This window comes from Ambystoma mexicanum, chromosome 5q (assembly GCF_040938575.1).
Source record: "Ambystoma mexicanum isolate Mex_15411 chromosome 5q, UKY_AmexF1_1, whole genome shotgun sequence".
NCBI lineage: Eukaryota > Metazoa > Chordata > Amphibia > Caudata > Ambystomatidae > Ambystoma > Ambystoma mexicanum.
The window spans coordinates 821,066,639-821,083,038 of NC_090933.1; the positions used below are offsets into that span (position 1 = coordinate 821,066,639).

Here is a 16,400-nt window from a genome sequence, read left to right on the forward strand (position 1 = left end):
TCAAGGATCTTTGCAAATATCTCTGGTAACTGAGACCCAATGGATTGCCCACTACACCGACCTTTTCAAGAAACAAGGGAATGTGCAGTACCAAGGATCGGAACATCACAGCCTGTGGGACTTTCAGATAACTAAAGATGACATCCTAGATAACATCAGAAGACTAAGTTTGTCCAGAGCTCCCGGCCTGGACGGCCTTACCACCTGGATGCTGAAGCAAAACCCAGAGGAATGGGCCGACTTTTGTCATTATTTGTTTCTAAACATCATAAGAGAAGGAAGAATTCCGAAAACATGGAAAAGTGCCTTGATTGTCCCCATTTTTAAAAAAGGTTTTCAATCCTATCCGAGAAACTTCAGACCAATTGCGTTACTTGACATGATTGGAAAAATGTTTGCTACTCAAGTCCTGAACCATTTAACAACTTGGATCAAGGACGTAGATGCATTGGATATCTGTCAAACTGGATTCATAAAGGGAATCGGCTGTTCGCTTAATCTGTTTATACTTAACATCCTAATAATGGGGGCTTTAAAGAATAAAACAAACATATATATGGCCTTTGTCGATTTGTCATATACCTTCGACAGCGTCGACCATGAATTACTCTGGACCAAGCTGTCAGAACATAAATGTCCACCTAGCCTCATGAAAGCTGTACAAGAATTATATTCGGAGACCTCTGTCAAAATCAGATTAGATCATAAAGGATCTCTGTCCACGGCAATAAAGACCTCAAGGGGAGTGAAACAGGGGTGTCCTTTGGGAGCTACTTTATTCAGTTTTTTCATTTCTGACGTCCAGAGGGACCTATGTGAAGTAAGAGCCTTTCTGCCAAAGCTAAATGGAACCCACATTGGGCACATCTTGTACGCTGACGATATTGTTTTGATTGATGTAACACCAGTCAGCCTACAACGAAAATTGAGGGCTCTTGAATTATACACTGCGAGAAATGGTCTTGTGATAAATTCAGCTAAAACAGAGATCCTCGTGCTTCAAAACTTAATCGGAGCCAAACGATCCACAAAGAAGAAGTTTAAATGAGATATTGGTGGTAAACCAATTAATTGTGTTAATCAGGTCCCGTACCTAGGTGTCCTGCTTAGCGCACATATAAATGACAAACCAATGATTCAAAAGATTAAAAGAAAATGTAAACTACTGGCAGTTCAAGGTGCGATGATAAACAAAAAATATGGAAAATTCTCCATAAAACCAGCCCTTGCATATTATAAAGCAAAGGTTGTGCCATCTTTAATCTTTGGAGCTGAGACCATGCTGGGATGTTTGCACGTGACATGGTGCGAAAACTTATATTGGAATCGAATATTGCAGCTACCAAAAGGGACACCGAATGCTTGTACGATACACGAACTAGGCCTGGCATCTATCAATGCTATTGTAACTTGGAATACATTGGCCTTCTATAGGAAGATCATTGGCACCGAAGATCTCCCGCAATTTGACATTCTGAAACATACTGGAGAAATAGCTGCATCAGACTCGATACAGGAAGAATGGGAGATTAGGTGTATGACTGTACTTGAACAGCTGAATTTGGACAAGGAAACTTTGTTACAGAACCCAAACAAAGTAAAAAAAAGAAATTGTGGGAAGCTGACTGGTGTGAAACATGCGATACCAGAAACGCTCATCGCTGTATGAACCTTGCTGCTCCGGAAGCCAGGGCACGCGGTACGATTCTGAAATATCTGGAACTATTCCCATGCGTCAGCAAGAGAAAAATTTTCATGAAATTCCAAATTCATTTATTTTTAACAAAAGAAGTGCAGAACCTCTGTCTATCTCCTTCAAAGCCCATTTATCCATGTAGATTCTGCGGAAGTGAAAACGAGACACTAAAACACTTGATCCTTTATTGCTCTAAATTAGCTGAGCTAAGGACAACTCTAATGGGCAATGTGCTGGCTGCAGGACCTTGCCTATTTGGAGATTGCTGGTGAAAAAGGATGTCTGAGGAAGTTGATGTGCATTTAGTATATGCATTGGTCTTCTTGGAAGCACTAGAAAAGAGATTGTCGGATTATCATGATTCAAGTAGAGCTGATTGAACAAGTCCAGGACTGACTGGCAGGACCTAAGACCTCATGGCGCCCTTATTTAGGACTGATGCACGACGCTCTTTGTGGATAACCAAAATGCTCTTTTTCTTTGCTTTCTTTGCTCTTTTTGTGTTTTTTCTAATCCTTTTTAAAAGTTCGTAAACAAACTATATAAAAATAAATTTAAAAAAAAGAATTTGAGAGTGAGACACCAGTTGCAGAGGGAGGCTGCTGCAACATTGTTTAGTCTCCCCTCCCAATGATAGGGATGTTTCTGAATCGAGATTCTGGAATTATGTAGCTTGAAAGCTGCCCAAATTAGATACGAGGTTCCATTATTTAATCCTCTGTGTGTGATCCACTTTCTTTGAACAGACTTCAGGGCAAAGAGCTCTCCTGCTTGACACAGAGCTTTTCCTTGCCCAGAGTCATGCAATATCTGGTGCTGTGTTGCCCCAACCACTCTAAAAGAGAGGGAAAAAAGACTCAGCTCAGATATGAAGCATGAGAAGCAAGTTAACAGAACAGCTCCAGATCATTGAGAGAGCCCCAGGAACCCTTGAGTGGTTGCCTACAAATGCTATTCAAGAAAAACAGAGGGAGCATTAAGTTTGCACCAACTGTTATAGCAATAGGGCAAGGGGCTGTGCATATTTGTTTAATTTAGGGACATTATCAATAGAAATCCTAATACTCATGCCCCTGAATAGCTGCTAAGCTTATTGGAATGCATCAAGCATTGTTTTTGATCTTTCTGTGATGAGTTCCAGCCGTCAGGGAAGCTTAGTGTGTAAAATCTTTGTTTTTCCAAGTTATTCACTGAAAATAGTTGGTGCAACCATGTACTTCTCAGAATAATTTTGCTTCAAAAGCCCATTCATTATTTAATTTTATTGATGGTTTTTCGAAAGCATGAACTAGGCACATAAATTTGACCGAGCAGTGTAAAATAACAATTCTTAACTGCAAAACTAGGACTCCAAAGATTTGTGGAGCAAATTGCTGCATTGATGAAGCTTATATGGAAGGGTATTTCAGCATAGCTCATCCGCACCTGAAAAAAGATTGTTTTAGGTACAGGTTTGATGACAACTCAGAACATCAAGCTCGGAGTTTTCATGGCAGCCAACTAGAAGTACGACGTTTCGAGGCCAAATCCCTTAGCATATGTTGTAGTTTTTTTTCTCCAAAGTCCTGTCTGTGACAAGACTTTAGAAAGCGCACCTTGGATGGACAGGGTTGCACCCCTTGGGTTTAGCCTGGACTACCCAAAAGATTGTTATCTGTGGACAAACAGCTAGCCATAGTCTAGGCGGGAGGAGGACTGTAGTGAGGCACACATTTCCACCTTCCCAGCCCAAGAGCATGAGCTCCTCGACCAGGACCAACCCCTGCAGGAGCAGTGGGCACCCTGCACCCTGCTGCTCACCTGATTCGCGCCGAATTTACAGCAAGCGCTGTGCTCGTAGCGCTTGCCTCCGTGAAATCGCTTCCTAAGAACACCGGAGCCTCTATAAATGAAGCAGCGCCGATGCACGAGGAAGAATAGGCTGCCCTGCCTAATATACCTGGAATTGCTATTTCTGCACCTTCTTTCTCATTCAGGTACACAAGGTACCAACACGCTCCAAGATGGCCGACCGCTGTTTGTTGTATGCCTCAAGAGCCTAACCAGGCCCCCAACAGCTATTGCCACCAGCCGATTGGCCGCCTCTGCCTTTTTCTCCCTGATTGGCCCGGCTGGCGTAGCCGGCCCACTCCCCTCAAGGCCCACGGAAGCAAGACTAGCACCTGTTCCATGCCTGTTCTATGCAGTGTCTGCCGTCTGCCAGACCCCCTGGCCAGCACACCTCGGCTTATCGCAAAGGTAACATGACTCTTTCAACACGGCCACTGCATTCACTGTGTAATCATATTGCATCTTATTATGGTACTACTGCCTAACTTTTATGATAACCGTACAGCATTGTTTGTGTTCGCAATTAGTAATAGCGTATTTCAACATTTGTCTGCTCCCATAACCTTGCACTCCACACGGCCACATAACACACCCCATTCATTCCTGACGCTCCCTCAACACCACTCCTGCAAACTACAACCCCTTAAGCACCTCCTCGCCACTAGCGGTAAGGAAGTCCGACCCTCCCCTGCGCAGCACTATCCACATACCCACTAACCCGCTCCCAGTTGTAAGTCACTTAACATCCTCTTGCCTGCATTCCTGCTCTAACTGTGCCACTGTAATACCGAGCCCGAGTCCTCTACAACCACAAACTGCTCGCAGCGTTAAAACTTGCCTGAGAGACATTCCCATGCAAAACCTGCACAGCAACCTCTGCAGCAGAGCTGCACATAGACTGTATGCGTGATTACATGCATGAACGTCTGTAACGCGCCTCTGCCTACCAGCCTAGACTACCTGTGCTCACATCAGCATATTTAATTCTAGACTATGTGAAACTGCCTTTACAACGTGCATCACTGCCTAACAGATTGCCTGTGCTGTTCTACTCTCACCCACATTCGCTAAATTGCACCTAGACTGTTCTTGCTTCTGTTCCAGCAATCAGCCACTAGCCACTGCTAACTTATTTTTCTATCTTTGCCTAAAAGCAGCAAAGTCGAACCTAATTGTGTGCCCCTCTCACTAGCCACTGTCAACCTATTCCTGATCATATTAGTTAAGTTGCATCTAGATTGTGTAAACAGCCACTACCATTCTATTCTTGACTACATAGCCAAATCGCATGTAGATTGTCTTTGCATATGTTTTAGTAACTAGCCAATGCCAACCATTTTTGCCTGTAGTAGTAAAGTCGCATCTAGACTGTATGTAAGCAGCTACTACTAATCTCTTCTTGACTACAACAGCAAAGTTGCATTTAGATTGTTTTTACATCTTGTTTTTACATCTGTCTTAGTAATTAGCCATTGCCAACCATCTTTGCCGGCAGTAGCAAAGTTGCATTTTAACTGTATGTAAGCAGCTATTACCATGCTATTCCTGACTACAATAGCAAAGTTACATTTAGATTGATTTTGATTCTGTCCCAGGAACCTGCCACTGCCTACATATCTCTATAGCTTATAGTGTGTCCTGGAATCAGCCGACTAGTAGCCCATGTGGCTCACCTAGGACTGCCTACTACTCTCTACCAGGATGTACATTTATGGTCCAGGCAAACTCCCAACAGTTACCCTCTCTAAGATAGCTTGGTCAACGCTTTACATCACCTCTTCCCTCATACTAGCATTGCAGACAAATAGCCTGCTCACTAAAACTAGTGCCATGATGCTCTCCTGTACCATAACCCCTCCCAACACTCTCTTCTGCCCTACAATGCTAGACACACAAAATTATAAAACGGCACACAAAACGAGACAGCATCAAGAATGCTCGACCATACAGTTACCTTGTAGTACTACAGACAGAAATTTAAGGTTGCACGCTCGCCTATCCAAACTATATGAGTTAACGGCTAAAAAAACTGAACAATTAAACCACCTAAAAAAGTGCCTACTCCAGAAAGTAACAGCAGAGCCTAAGACTGGTCACACTAGTCACAAAACACCTACACCGATCCGTACTAAACAGACAACCAAAGATAGTCCTAGCACCACCACCACATCAAAAAGCCACCGACCAAACCTTAAAGGAGCTCTTATAAATGATAGGTCTCTAGTTGCCCATGCAACTGAAATATCAGAAATTATACTAACCGACAATCTGGACTTCTTGGCCATCTCAGAATCTTGGCTACATGACGCAGAAGGCCCTGCCCTATCGCTGGCAGTCCTCGATAACTACACTATCCTGCAAGCAGATAGACATATCTCTCGAGGTGGAGGAATAGCAATTATAGCCAAGACTAACTTAGACATGAGAATTGTCACAACACCAACTATGAAATCTTGTGAATGCCTCACGGTCAAAATCGCCACTGCCAATTCACAAACACTAAACATCTTTCTTATCTATAGACCACGAGGTCCCATTGGAAGCTTCTCGGAAGATATTTCTACGGCCTTGTCCAATAATCTAAAAAACACCTCCCAAAAATTTGTGTTAGGTGATTTTAATCTAGGTTACAACGACACTAAGGATACCCATTCCACTGCCATTGCTATGACTCTGAAAGAGCTTGGCTTCTCCCAGAAAGTTAACTCACCCATGCATAACAAAGGTCGAATCCTTGACTGGATTGCAGAATATAACTGCGAGGTAAAGATCACGTCTATTGATCCTCAGATCTGGACAGACCACCATCTCCTAATATTCACATTGGCAACTAACCTAGCCACGGCCCAGTCCTCGCTTGCTCCACCTTCACTTACGAGGAACAAAAAACTCTTGACAGTTGAAAAACTGCTGCCCCACATAATACCTAAACTTAATGCTATACCGGACAATATAGACCCAACTCTCTAGTCGAACAGTACAACGAAGTCATGAACTCAGCCCTTGACAATATTGCACTGCTCAAATTAAGGAATAGCAAACCTAAAAAACACCTCAACTCTTGGTTCACCCCTCACTTAAAAAACCTTAGACTACTTAAAAGAAAGCTTGAAACTGCGTGGAGACACTCCCCATCAGCAGAAAACAAACTAAACCTTACCAAAGTCTCAACCCAATATGACAAAGACATCTTCTTAACCAAAAAGGAGACTTATAATAACAGAATATCTCAATCCAAATCCAGTGTCAAAGAATTGTTCAGTATTCTGAAAGAACTGGAAACACCCATTGTGCCACAAGAAAACTGCATCAAAGACAAAAAGTGGTGCTCTAGTATCCAACACGCCTTAACTAACAAAGTCGCCAACCTACAAACTAAAATTGCCCACAAGAAAGCCTCTCCAGCACCCCAAACTCCTCAGACCATAGCTCCCCCACCACATTATAAACAAGAAACAGGCTTTAGCTTCTCTAAAGTATCGACCATTGAGGTGGAGAAGGTCATACTGGGACTTAAACCGTCCAATTGCAAAGGTGACCAATGCCCGGCACAACTTATTAAGGATGCTGCGAGAGAACTATCGCCCTTCATAACTAAACTTATCAACTCCTCATTTACTAGCGGTACTGTCCCGAACAACCTGAAAGAATCCAGGGTACTGCCATTACTGAAAAAGCAAACCGTTACCCTGCCATTCCCACGAACTTCAGGCCCATCACGACTGTGCCATTTCTTCTAAAAATTTTAGATAAAGTGGCCTATATTCAAAAACAGAACTTCCTGGAATCTAACCTCCTTCTAGGATCTCGTCAATCTGGATTCCGCCCTCAACATGGCATGGAGACGGCCTTAATTGATCTTAAGGCCCAAATAGATGAGTTTAGAGACAAAGGCCAAGCAGCCTTACTCCTCCTTCTAGACCTCTCGGCTACATTTGACTTGGTTGACCACACAGTCTTATGCAGCCACCTAGACTCCGCAGCTCACTTCTCTAAGGAGGCTATAACCTGGATCGAGTCTTTTCTGAGTAACCGGACCATGAGAGTCTTCTCTCCTTCGGCCTCAGCAGACCCTATCCCTATAACCTGCGGTGTACCACAGGGATCCTGTGTGTCACCTACACTCTACAATGTATTCACTAAGCCCCTCTTCGACGAAATGGACCATTTGGGTATCGCCTACACGAACTATGCAGACGATACCCAAATCCTCCTTCCGCTCTCAGGAGATTACGCCGTTGATCTGGCTTTGGTGAATAGAATTTACAGCGTCGTTCAGGCATGGATGGCCACCCATGAACTATGCCTGAACAACAACAAGACTGAGCTAATTATGTTAGGCACCCTGTCCCACATATCCAAATTTAGCCCTGATTATGCCAACTTCACCATTGATGGCAACAACATAAAAGTAGCAAAGGAAGTGAAGACCCTAGGCTTTTACTTAGATGCCACCCTGAACTTCTCTAAACAAGTCAACTCCCTAGCTTCTGCTACTGCATACACATGCAAACTCATCAGAGCCAGTAAACAATTCCTCTCCACCGACAGCTGCCTTACGCTCGCTAGAGCCCTCATACTTTCCAAATTGGATTACTGTAACGCACTCTACATTGGAGCGAATAAACAGACTATCCATAAAATACACGTTCTCCAGAACAATGCCCTGAGAGCAGCACTTAAGATCAATAGAAATGAGCATATTTCCTCTACAAGAAGAGAACACAAATGGCTATCCACCTTTGATAAAATCAAACTTAAGATTGCCTCCCTTATCCACAAGTGCCTTAATATTAATGCACCGCCATACCTTACCGACAGAATCTGTAAAAAAACATCATCCAGACCGACTAGAACAGCCAACTCTAACTGCCTCCAAGTACCACGATTCAGACTCTCTACTATCGGAGGACATAGTTTCTCAGTTAAGGCTGCGCAATTGTGGCACTCCCTACCTCCTGGCATCAGAGAACCCCAGCCCTTCTCTAAATTCAGACAGAATCTGACCAACTTGCTAAAAGAAAATGATAAATAATCACTCTGACTAATACTCTCTTTGTTTACTGATTCGCTTACTATGTGCTAGTCCACTTGGACTCCTTTCCGGATGTATTGCGCTTACTTTAATTCTATGTTACTTGACCATGTAATTCACACTGTATATACTTATGTGCTATTGTATACTTCGTCCTGCATTTCATGTATCCATGTACCTTGTAACTAAGCTGAACATATCCTTATCTTTTGCGCCCTGATGCCCCTGGGTCTGGTGCGCATTGCAAATAAATAAACTAAACTAAACTAAACACAGAACTCAGAGCATACATTTAGTTCAAGGAAACTCTTACACACTTGGAGTTATATAAAAAAAATAGGTATTAAATTATATACTAAGGCATATAGCATTAAAGTAAGGTACGTACTATCACACAGTGAAATAGAAACACCCTTGTAATATTCACAGAATTAGATACTTCAGATTAGCAAAATGGTAACGAATCACATAGTCAATCCTCCTGAAACATATATGCAAACTTATTGAAACTTTGATAACTTTTGATAACTTCCGCTTAGCCTATCTTAAAACTTTTGATAACTTCAGTTTAGCTTATTTTAGAAAGTCCAACCCTGTCTTAGGTGAGTCTCAGAAAGTCGAAGGGAACAGTGGGGCACCCGTGACCAAAGGCTGAGGAATACAAGACAAGAAAGCAGAGTTTAGGGATCAAAGAATCCGAGTCCAGCAGGAACTCTTCAGCTTTGCAGGATGGTATCAATCAGGTTTCACAGGGCAAGGAAATGAGGAGGTTCCCTCGCCAAATTGCCCCCCAGGACCAGTGTCCTAAGGCAAGGTAAAGCACAGTGGGTTTTACACCCCAATGAAGCTCAAGGTAGGCCCTGGACGAGTGTGAGATGCATCTATCTGCTGCCCCCAGAAGCACAGGATCAACAAAGCAATGCTCCAGGTAACTAACTAGGAGCAGGACAGTACCTTTAAGCAACAAAGCTGTTGCAGTGGCATTGTCCCCACTGTGAGGCGACAGACCCCGGTTCAGGATTTCTGGTCTTGCCGACAGGAGAGAAGAACTTGGAGTGGATCTGATGGTTGCTCTCATGCCAAGCAGAGGATCTTTGCAGAACTGGCTCGTTGGTGCCCTTTTCAAGGCTTGGGTGAAGGACGGTTGTTGTGCGGTAGAATTTGCTTTAGCTCTCGGTCCTCGTCTCGGCTGAGGGAACGTTCAGGAGCAGGATCCAGTCTCTAGTTCCAGAAGGATGCCCACAAAGTTTCAGACAAAACTGTGCTTCAGAAGACGCTCTGCTGCGAAATGGCACAGGACTCCGAGCATTGGCGAATTGCAGGGCGTGGAGGTCATAGGTCTTCCAGGTAGGGTGAAAAATGCAGTTTGTCTTAAGACTGGTTAGGCCCACCAGTCCAACGGAGTAAATCGTCCTCTTGGGAACTTCCCTGTCGCACGGTAGTTGAGGTCGCACAGCAGCTGTTACTCAGACGGCTCTGGTGGTCGCTGGAAGTGGCTGCAGACATCTTTCTTTGTTGGAATCTTCAGTTCCAGTGGTCGACTCTGAGTTGGATTTATCCAGGAACACTGGCTGAGTACACCGAACACTACTCATGCACCAATCAAACTTGTGTGGTGGCTGTCCAATGGGTACAGCCAGCCCCCACGCCCGTGCAAACTGGTTTCAGTCAGGCACTCTGCAGGACAAAGACTGGGGGAGTTATGATCACCTCTCCCACTGTCTTTTCTCTCAGGCACTCAGAGAGTCTTTGCAGGCTTTCCAGGGGAATCCCACCAAAGACAAAAGACCCATCAAGACCTCCCCCAGCCAGGCAGAAGAAGAAGATGTAGGAAAGACCAAGTCATCAAGAACAGGGCTTGTTTATTTTAGGCAAATAGTGTCCCTTGTGCCCCTTACTGCAGCTGCGAAGACGGCCTGCGACAAAAATCCACAAAAAGTTGTGTAAAAAGATACACTGCCACCAGCCTGTCAGATGATCTTGTCACAGTAACCAAAAAGTTACTGGAGACGCGAGAAAAGGGAGACAGTGTTTCCCCTCAGCACTCCACTTAAGGTGAGGTGTGCTGATCTTACACAAAAAAACATAGGTAGGACAAAGTGTCCCATGCCCTTTTCACATTGTGCATCACAGGTAAAATAAAATGGAAGCTCTAGTAACCTCCAGCAACACTGCACAGAAAGTACTGTGTGTTGCAGTAGGAAAAGGTAGGTGCCAGAAAAAGTGGAGGAAAACATAACTTCATTAGAAAGTACCAAAACGAGTTAAAAAAGGGTTCCCAGGTTCAGAGTAAAAGGGTGAGTGAGTGTGGAAAAAGTTTCCACTCAGGATAATCAGTCCAAAAATCCAGTAGTCCAGCAAACATGCTGTGGGACTCACAAACTGGGAAGAATTTCACCCAAAAAGGAAAATCTACCTAACAATATGCAGGTGCCCAGCCTAAAAGGGTAGGAAAACAGCCCCAAACAGGATTCTCTTTCTGAGAGAGACAATGTAGATGCTTTAGTATGGATGCTATATAATGTATTATCTACAGAAGCTAACCTACTGCAGAGTAGAGGCCCACCGCCAAGGGAATGTGAGTGACAAGAGGAAGACCCAGACGTACTGCATTCCCAGAGTCAACCATCTCAGCCTGGACACTGCTCTTTTTATTTATGTAAAAGCATAGCAATATTACTTCTACTTTTCAATGATGCAATATACCTATGCCTGCTGTGATCGGAGGATAGCACAGGGGCAACGTGCTGGTCTTGGAAGACAGACCACGCAGAGCAACAGAGGTTTGAATCACGGATCCGTGCTTGGAAACCAAACTCAGTTACGTTATTAGGCGCATTATAAAAAGACAATAAAAATAAATAAAATAATTTGCTAAAAATATGCTGATAATAAGGAATTTAAAAAAGAAAGGTCAGTAACCAGTTGCGATTGGGTGTCAGTCTGCTTTCAAGGAAGATGTTACTTCTATTAGTTACAAGGTCCCAAAGCAAAAATGTACTCAAAACACCTGCTTCTACTCTCAGAACAAAGAAGTGAGGTTTTTTTATGGTTCCACTTTGAGACTGCAGGGCTAACTTAAATCTTTACCATGGAGCGAGACTGGTCCAATATAGGAACATGTCAAAAGCAAATCTTATGCTGCACATCTGAACTCCACATTGTTTTCTGTAAAATCCAAACGTTGTATGTTATTTAAATGCTTTTTTGTATAGGCCACTGACACCCCTAGGTTTTGTTAGACTCAACATAGACACGTCAACGATAATGGCACTCGTCAGTGTTTCTTCCTCAAGATAGCGTCCCACCAGAGTGCAATCTGGCTTTTCAGCGCTTTCAACGTGTCGAAGAAGTCCTCCATGGCTCTCCAAAGGAAACTCCACAAAAAAACATAGTCAATAAATCGTAAAGTATGCTCCGAAAAAAAGTCAGGTCAAAGTCACAAGTGTTTTTAAAGGTCACTACTGATTGCAAATGTATGTATTAGTGATGACTTTTGTAAGCATACACACATGTACACGTCTGTTTTAATCCCAAAATAACATCATTTTGGGATTAATAAATCACTTCTTTTAACTAGAAACAGAACATCCAAATTGAAATGTTGTATATTTGTGGTATCCTCGAAGGTATAATTCACCAGGGTGTAGTGACATACATTATAAAAATGTTTTTTTATATAACTGCAGAATGGGTGAAAGAAAATCAGTGCAGTAGGTACATGGGTCCTTGATTACACTTTCACCTCTTCAGTGTTTGTTCTAGATGTGCCATGTAGATCTACTGTCCCCTTGATATGAGTTCTCGGTCTCTTCCAGGTGGAATGCTATGATTACGACAATGATGGATCACACGATCTAATAGGGATTTTTGAGACGACAATGTCAAAATTTAAAGAAGCAACACGCTCATCACCGGTAAGTCCTTCTCTCCAAAATGTGAGTGAGCTATTTTAATTGCCATAAAACGAGTGCACTAAAAATGGGCCTTTGAATGACTGGCTAAGTTAAGGCAGTTGCAGACATACCTCACTCTCCAGTGGATGTTGTACAAGCAAACATTGCAAAGTTTGTGCGTCTCTTCCGTCAGTGTCTGGGATGATTCCCAATTGTAATTAAGTGACAACACTTGCAGAAGAGTAATGACGCGTATCTCAACAAAAGGGCCATCTTGTGGGTCACACGAAGGAAGTACTAAAAGATGCTATTATTCCAATAAATATTTTTCTCTGTCCTCCAGAATATCATCGTTTGAACGTATGTATGGGGTCTACCAAACTAGCTAGCCCAATGGTGTGCTGCTAAAAAAAGGGGTGAATACAGAGAGAGAAGGTCAAAGAGAGCAGGAGGTGGGCAGGAGAGAGGGCGGAGTGTTGTGGGGGGGTTAACTGTAAATGAGGTCATCCTTGAAGAGCAGGGGCTTCAGTTCCTTTGGAAGGTGCAGGAGACATGGTACCAAATCTGATTTGTGTCAGCAAGTTATTTCAGAGTTCAAGTGTGTAGCAGGTCTGTTTTTAGTTTTTGTTTTTTTGTTTGACTTTCTTAGATTTTAGTCTGGGCAATGTGTGGCTTTTGGTGCTGCGGAAGCCTCTGGAAACGGTGAATTCCTCTGCTAGGTGGTAGGAAACTGTCTTGTATGTGGTGCAGGCTGTTTTGAAAATGATGTAAGTTTCGAGGGATAGCCATTGTATCGTTCTGAGGATTGTGGTGATGTGGTTGTCCTTTTTCAAGTCCTGTGATGATTCAAGCTATGGCATGCTGGACAGCTTTCAGAGGGGCCAGGCCTCGTCCAAGCGGGAAAGGGCCAGCATTTGGACAACAGTTCTTAAATCTATAGCCAGGCTTAAGGGAGTGATTTGCCAAGGAGATGGGGAGCTGGCACCAGGTTGTCTATGCTTTCTTGGCAAGTTGGGTCTTGAAGGAAAGGCTGCTGTTGATGATTAAGCCAAGTGACCTAGCGCGGGATGTGTGCAGAGGGGAGAATCCTACACAAGGCTTGCTTAGACATTCCCCTTCATCCTCAGGCATCTTTATGGTGTGCAGTACTGGAATGCATTTCTAATTCATGGTGCCCCATCTGTACTTTTGCCACCTCTGTGTGTTCTCACTTCCCTGGTGGGGAGTTCAGTTGCATGTACTTAGGAAAGCAGTTCATACATGTGCATTTTCTTCATTAGACCTGATACCTCATCTTGTGCAGGTTCTCACAACACCATGGTTTCCTCATCTACCATGAGTCCTGCCTTCTTCTATTTTAGGACTAGGTATTCATCTGTGCCCTCTTCTGAATTAGTCTGTGCTGTGTCTTTGTGCCTAAGTCTCACGTTCCAGTCTCGGTTAATAAGTCGTCGTCAGAAGAAATCTGCTTTGACCCTGCAGTGGTTGCAGCACGTGCATACCCGTTGTGCTTTAATCCTTTGTCATCTGAAGTCACTGATTCATCACATGTTGGTTTTTAGGGGTCCTAGGAATTACAGAGACTCTTTTTTATCAGACGAACCCATGAGCAATGAATACAACAGATGAATGGGCAATACCACCTAATGTGTGCCGTCTATAATATTGTAAGATAATTATAAGACTGCAAGCGTTTGGGTTCTTTGAAGCCTAGCTTCTGCTCTTTCAATTTTTGGTGGGTGTTTTGTTGTCGGGCGGTGCGGAATTAACAGTGGCGCCCGATCCCGACTCCTGCAGGCGGGAGGTGATGTTCCCGCCAGGTCTGACCTGGCGGGTTTAACACCGCCCGCCTGCAGGCGGACATGGAAACACCGGCACCATCACGAGATGGTGCCGGTGTTTCCACTTCCCCATTCCCATAATGGGAATGGGGATTAACACCATTCCTCTTCCGTGACTCCCGGGACACCGGGGCTGTAATTCCCTGGTAATTCCGGGAGTCACAGAGGCAGAATGGTAATACGAGTCCGGCGGTAACCAGGCGGTTTTACCGCTGTGGTTACCGCCGGACTCGTAATAAGGCCCATTGTCTGCATTGTAGGGGATTCTATAGTTTTTGTGTTATGTTGCATTTATACACAGATTGGTTACCTATTGGAGACTAATGGTCTAGTTGTAGGCCAAAACATCTGGAGGGTCGCAGGTTGCCCACCACTGGTCCAGATAGCGCCAGTAATTGAGATAATGATGTAGGCAATCCATAGGTTTTCATTTCAGTTTCCATGTTTCCAATGCTTATACCTTGTACCCGTAGGTTCTTTCATAACTTTGCCAAAGGAAGAATATATACATCAAACCTGTGATGCCCGAGTGCATGTTTTCATTTCTATCTTCCGTCTCGGACACCTTGACCACATTAAGGCCACAAACCACAATTGGTTATTGTAAAGCAGCCTGCAAAGAGCATTCTGAGAGGGGTAATAAGTGTTATTTGCCTTAACATGATTACATACTAAATGGCAGTTCACCTTCGCCTACATAAAATTCCAAAAGAATCTGTGATGTTGCAAGATTACGTCATGTTGCCTTTTAGTATATGTATTTATATATCTATGTATATTTTTCTAAAGCAGGTACATGGCCGTGATGCAACAGAGCATTGTACAAGGTGTGAGTGTATTAACACACTTGGGTGTTGGTGATCTGGGCTCTATGGATGACACTCTAGAGAAAAGCAGGCTGGCACTCTAATGGTTTGAGTGCTAGCTGGGGAAGTGCCTTCAATTATTCCCTGACCTGCAGTAGGCTGCAGCCACATGGATGTTTCTGTCGTGTAACAGAAGTCCAGAGTCCTGTTTTTTTTTTTTTTATCTTGCAGCCTTTTTTTGTTTCCATTCTCATGATAGTGCTGCTTGCAGAATTGCGCTGACCCCTGAAATGACTAGCTTTCTACCTAGTTAATGTGATTCTTGTGTCGAATGCAGTACAGGCGGCTGTAGAAGATGATCTGGGTAAAGAAACAGAGGTGGCTGCCGGAGCATGGAGGAGATATGAGCAAACTCCCTAATACCAGAGACCAATCTTGCTGCTGCATAATGTACAACTTTGAGTGGTGCGAGGGCTGAGGCTGGGACACTTATGTTTGACAGTACTAGTGATTGGTCGGCGGCGCTGAAGTGAAGGGGCAGTAGGCATGGTTTTGTTTTGCCCAATAGCACTAGTGTATTCCAGATCATGTTTTTCTTTTTGGTGATGTCCTGCTTGAATGGCAGGTTGTGCTAGATGGTAAAATCCGGGGAGTGGTGTTTGGTACAAGATTCGGTGTGAACTCTCCGAGGGTCTCTTATTGCCACTAATGCCCATGTCATCCATGGGCCTAGTCTGAACCATACTTCCATCATTAGGTAGCCCATTGCGCACTTAAAAAATAAAATAAAAAATAAATGGACCTTTTATATTGCGCTTCATACTTGGGATGATATTGTTGTACACGATCATCTGCTGCTGTTCGAATATGATTATTCTCCCGACTGGCCAAATCCCTTATAGGCTAAAATGTATTTGAAATCGTAATAGAGTCATATTTTAGATGTTTCAGCTTTGCAACCTGCAATGGTTCAGAGTGTTCCACTAACTTTCCATTCAATTGTTAATATACATTTCTACCTACTTCTTGACCTTGTCTACGTGGAATTTAATACTTATATAAAGGATCTCAAGGTGCGGTTTTTAATGTTGACTCAGATATAAGATCTGGGCCTAACATTAACCTCTTGTGATAACTTGCAATTGGATGGACGTGATCTGATACCTTTGATTGTCTAGCACTCACAAAAGCAGTCCATGTTCCAGATTGTGTTGTGTTGGTCGCCCCCTCTTCTATTTATTTATTTATTTATTTATTTATTTATTTATTTAATCATTTGTAGAGCACACTACAGCC

At 43.4% G+C, this 16,400-nt stretch overlaps 1 protein-coding gene across 2 annotated transcripts in view; it reads left to right on the forward strand.

Annotated features, from left to right (window-relative positions):
• The window catches only part of CPNE3 (copine 3), a 444,306-nt gene that overhangs the window by 257,979 nt on the left and 169,927 nt on the right, over nucleotides 1-16,400 (forward strand). For both annotated transcript variants that reach the window (XM_069621306.1, XM_069621305.1), the window contains exon 8: nucleotides 12,380-12,478. In XM_069621306.1, coding sequence (XP_069477407.1) covers nucleotides 12,380-12,478 — 99 coding nt within the window. The remainder of the gene's footprint in view (nucleotides 1-12,379; nucleotides 12,479-16,400) is intronic.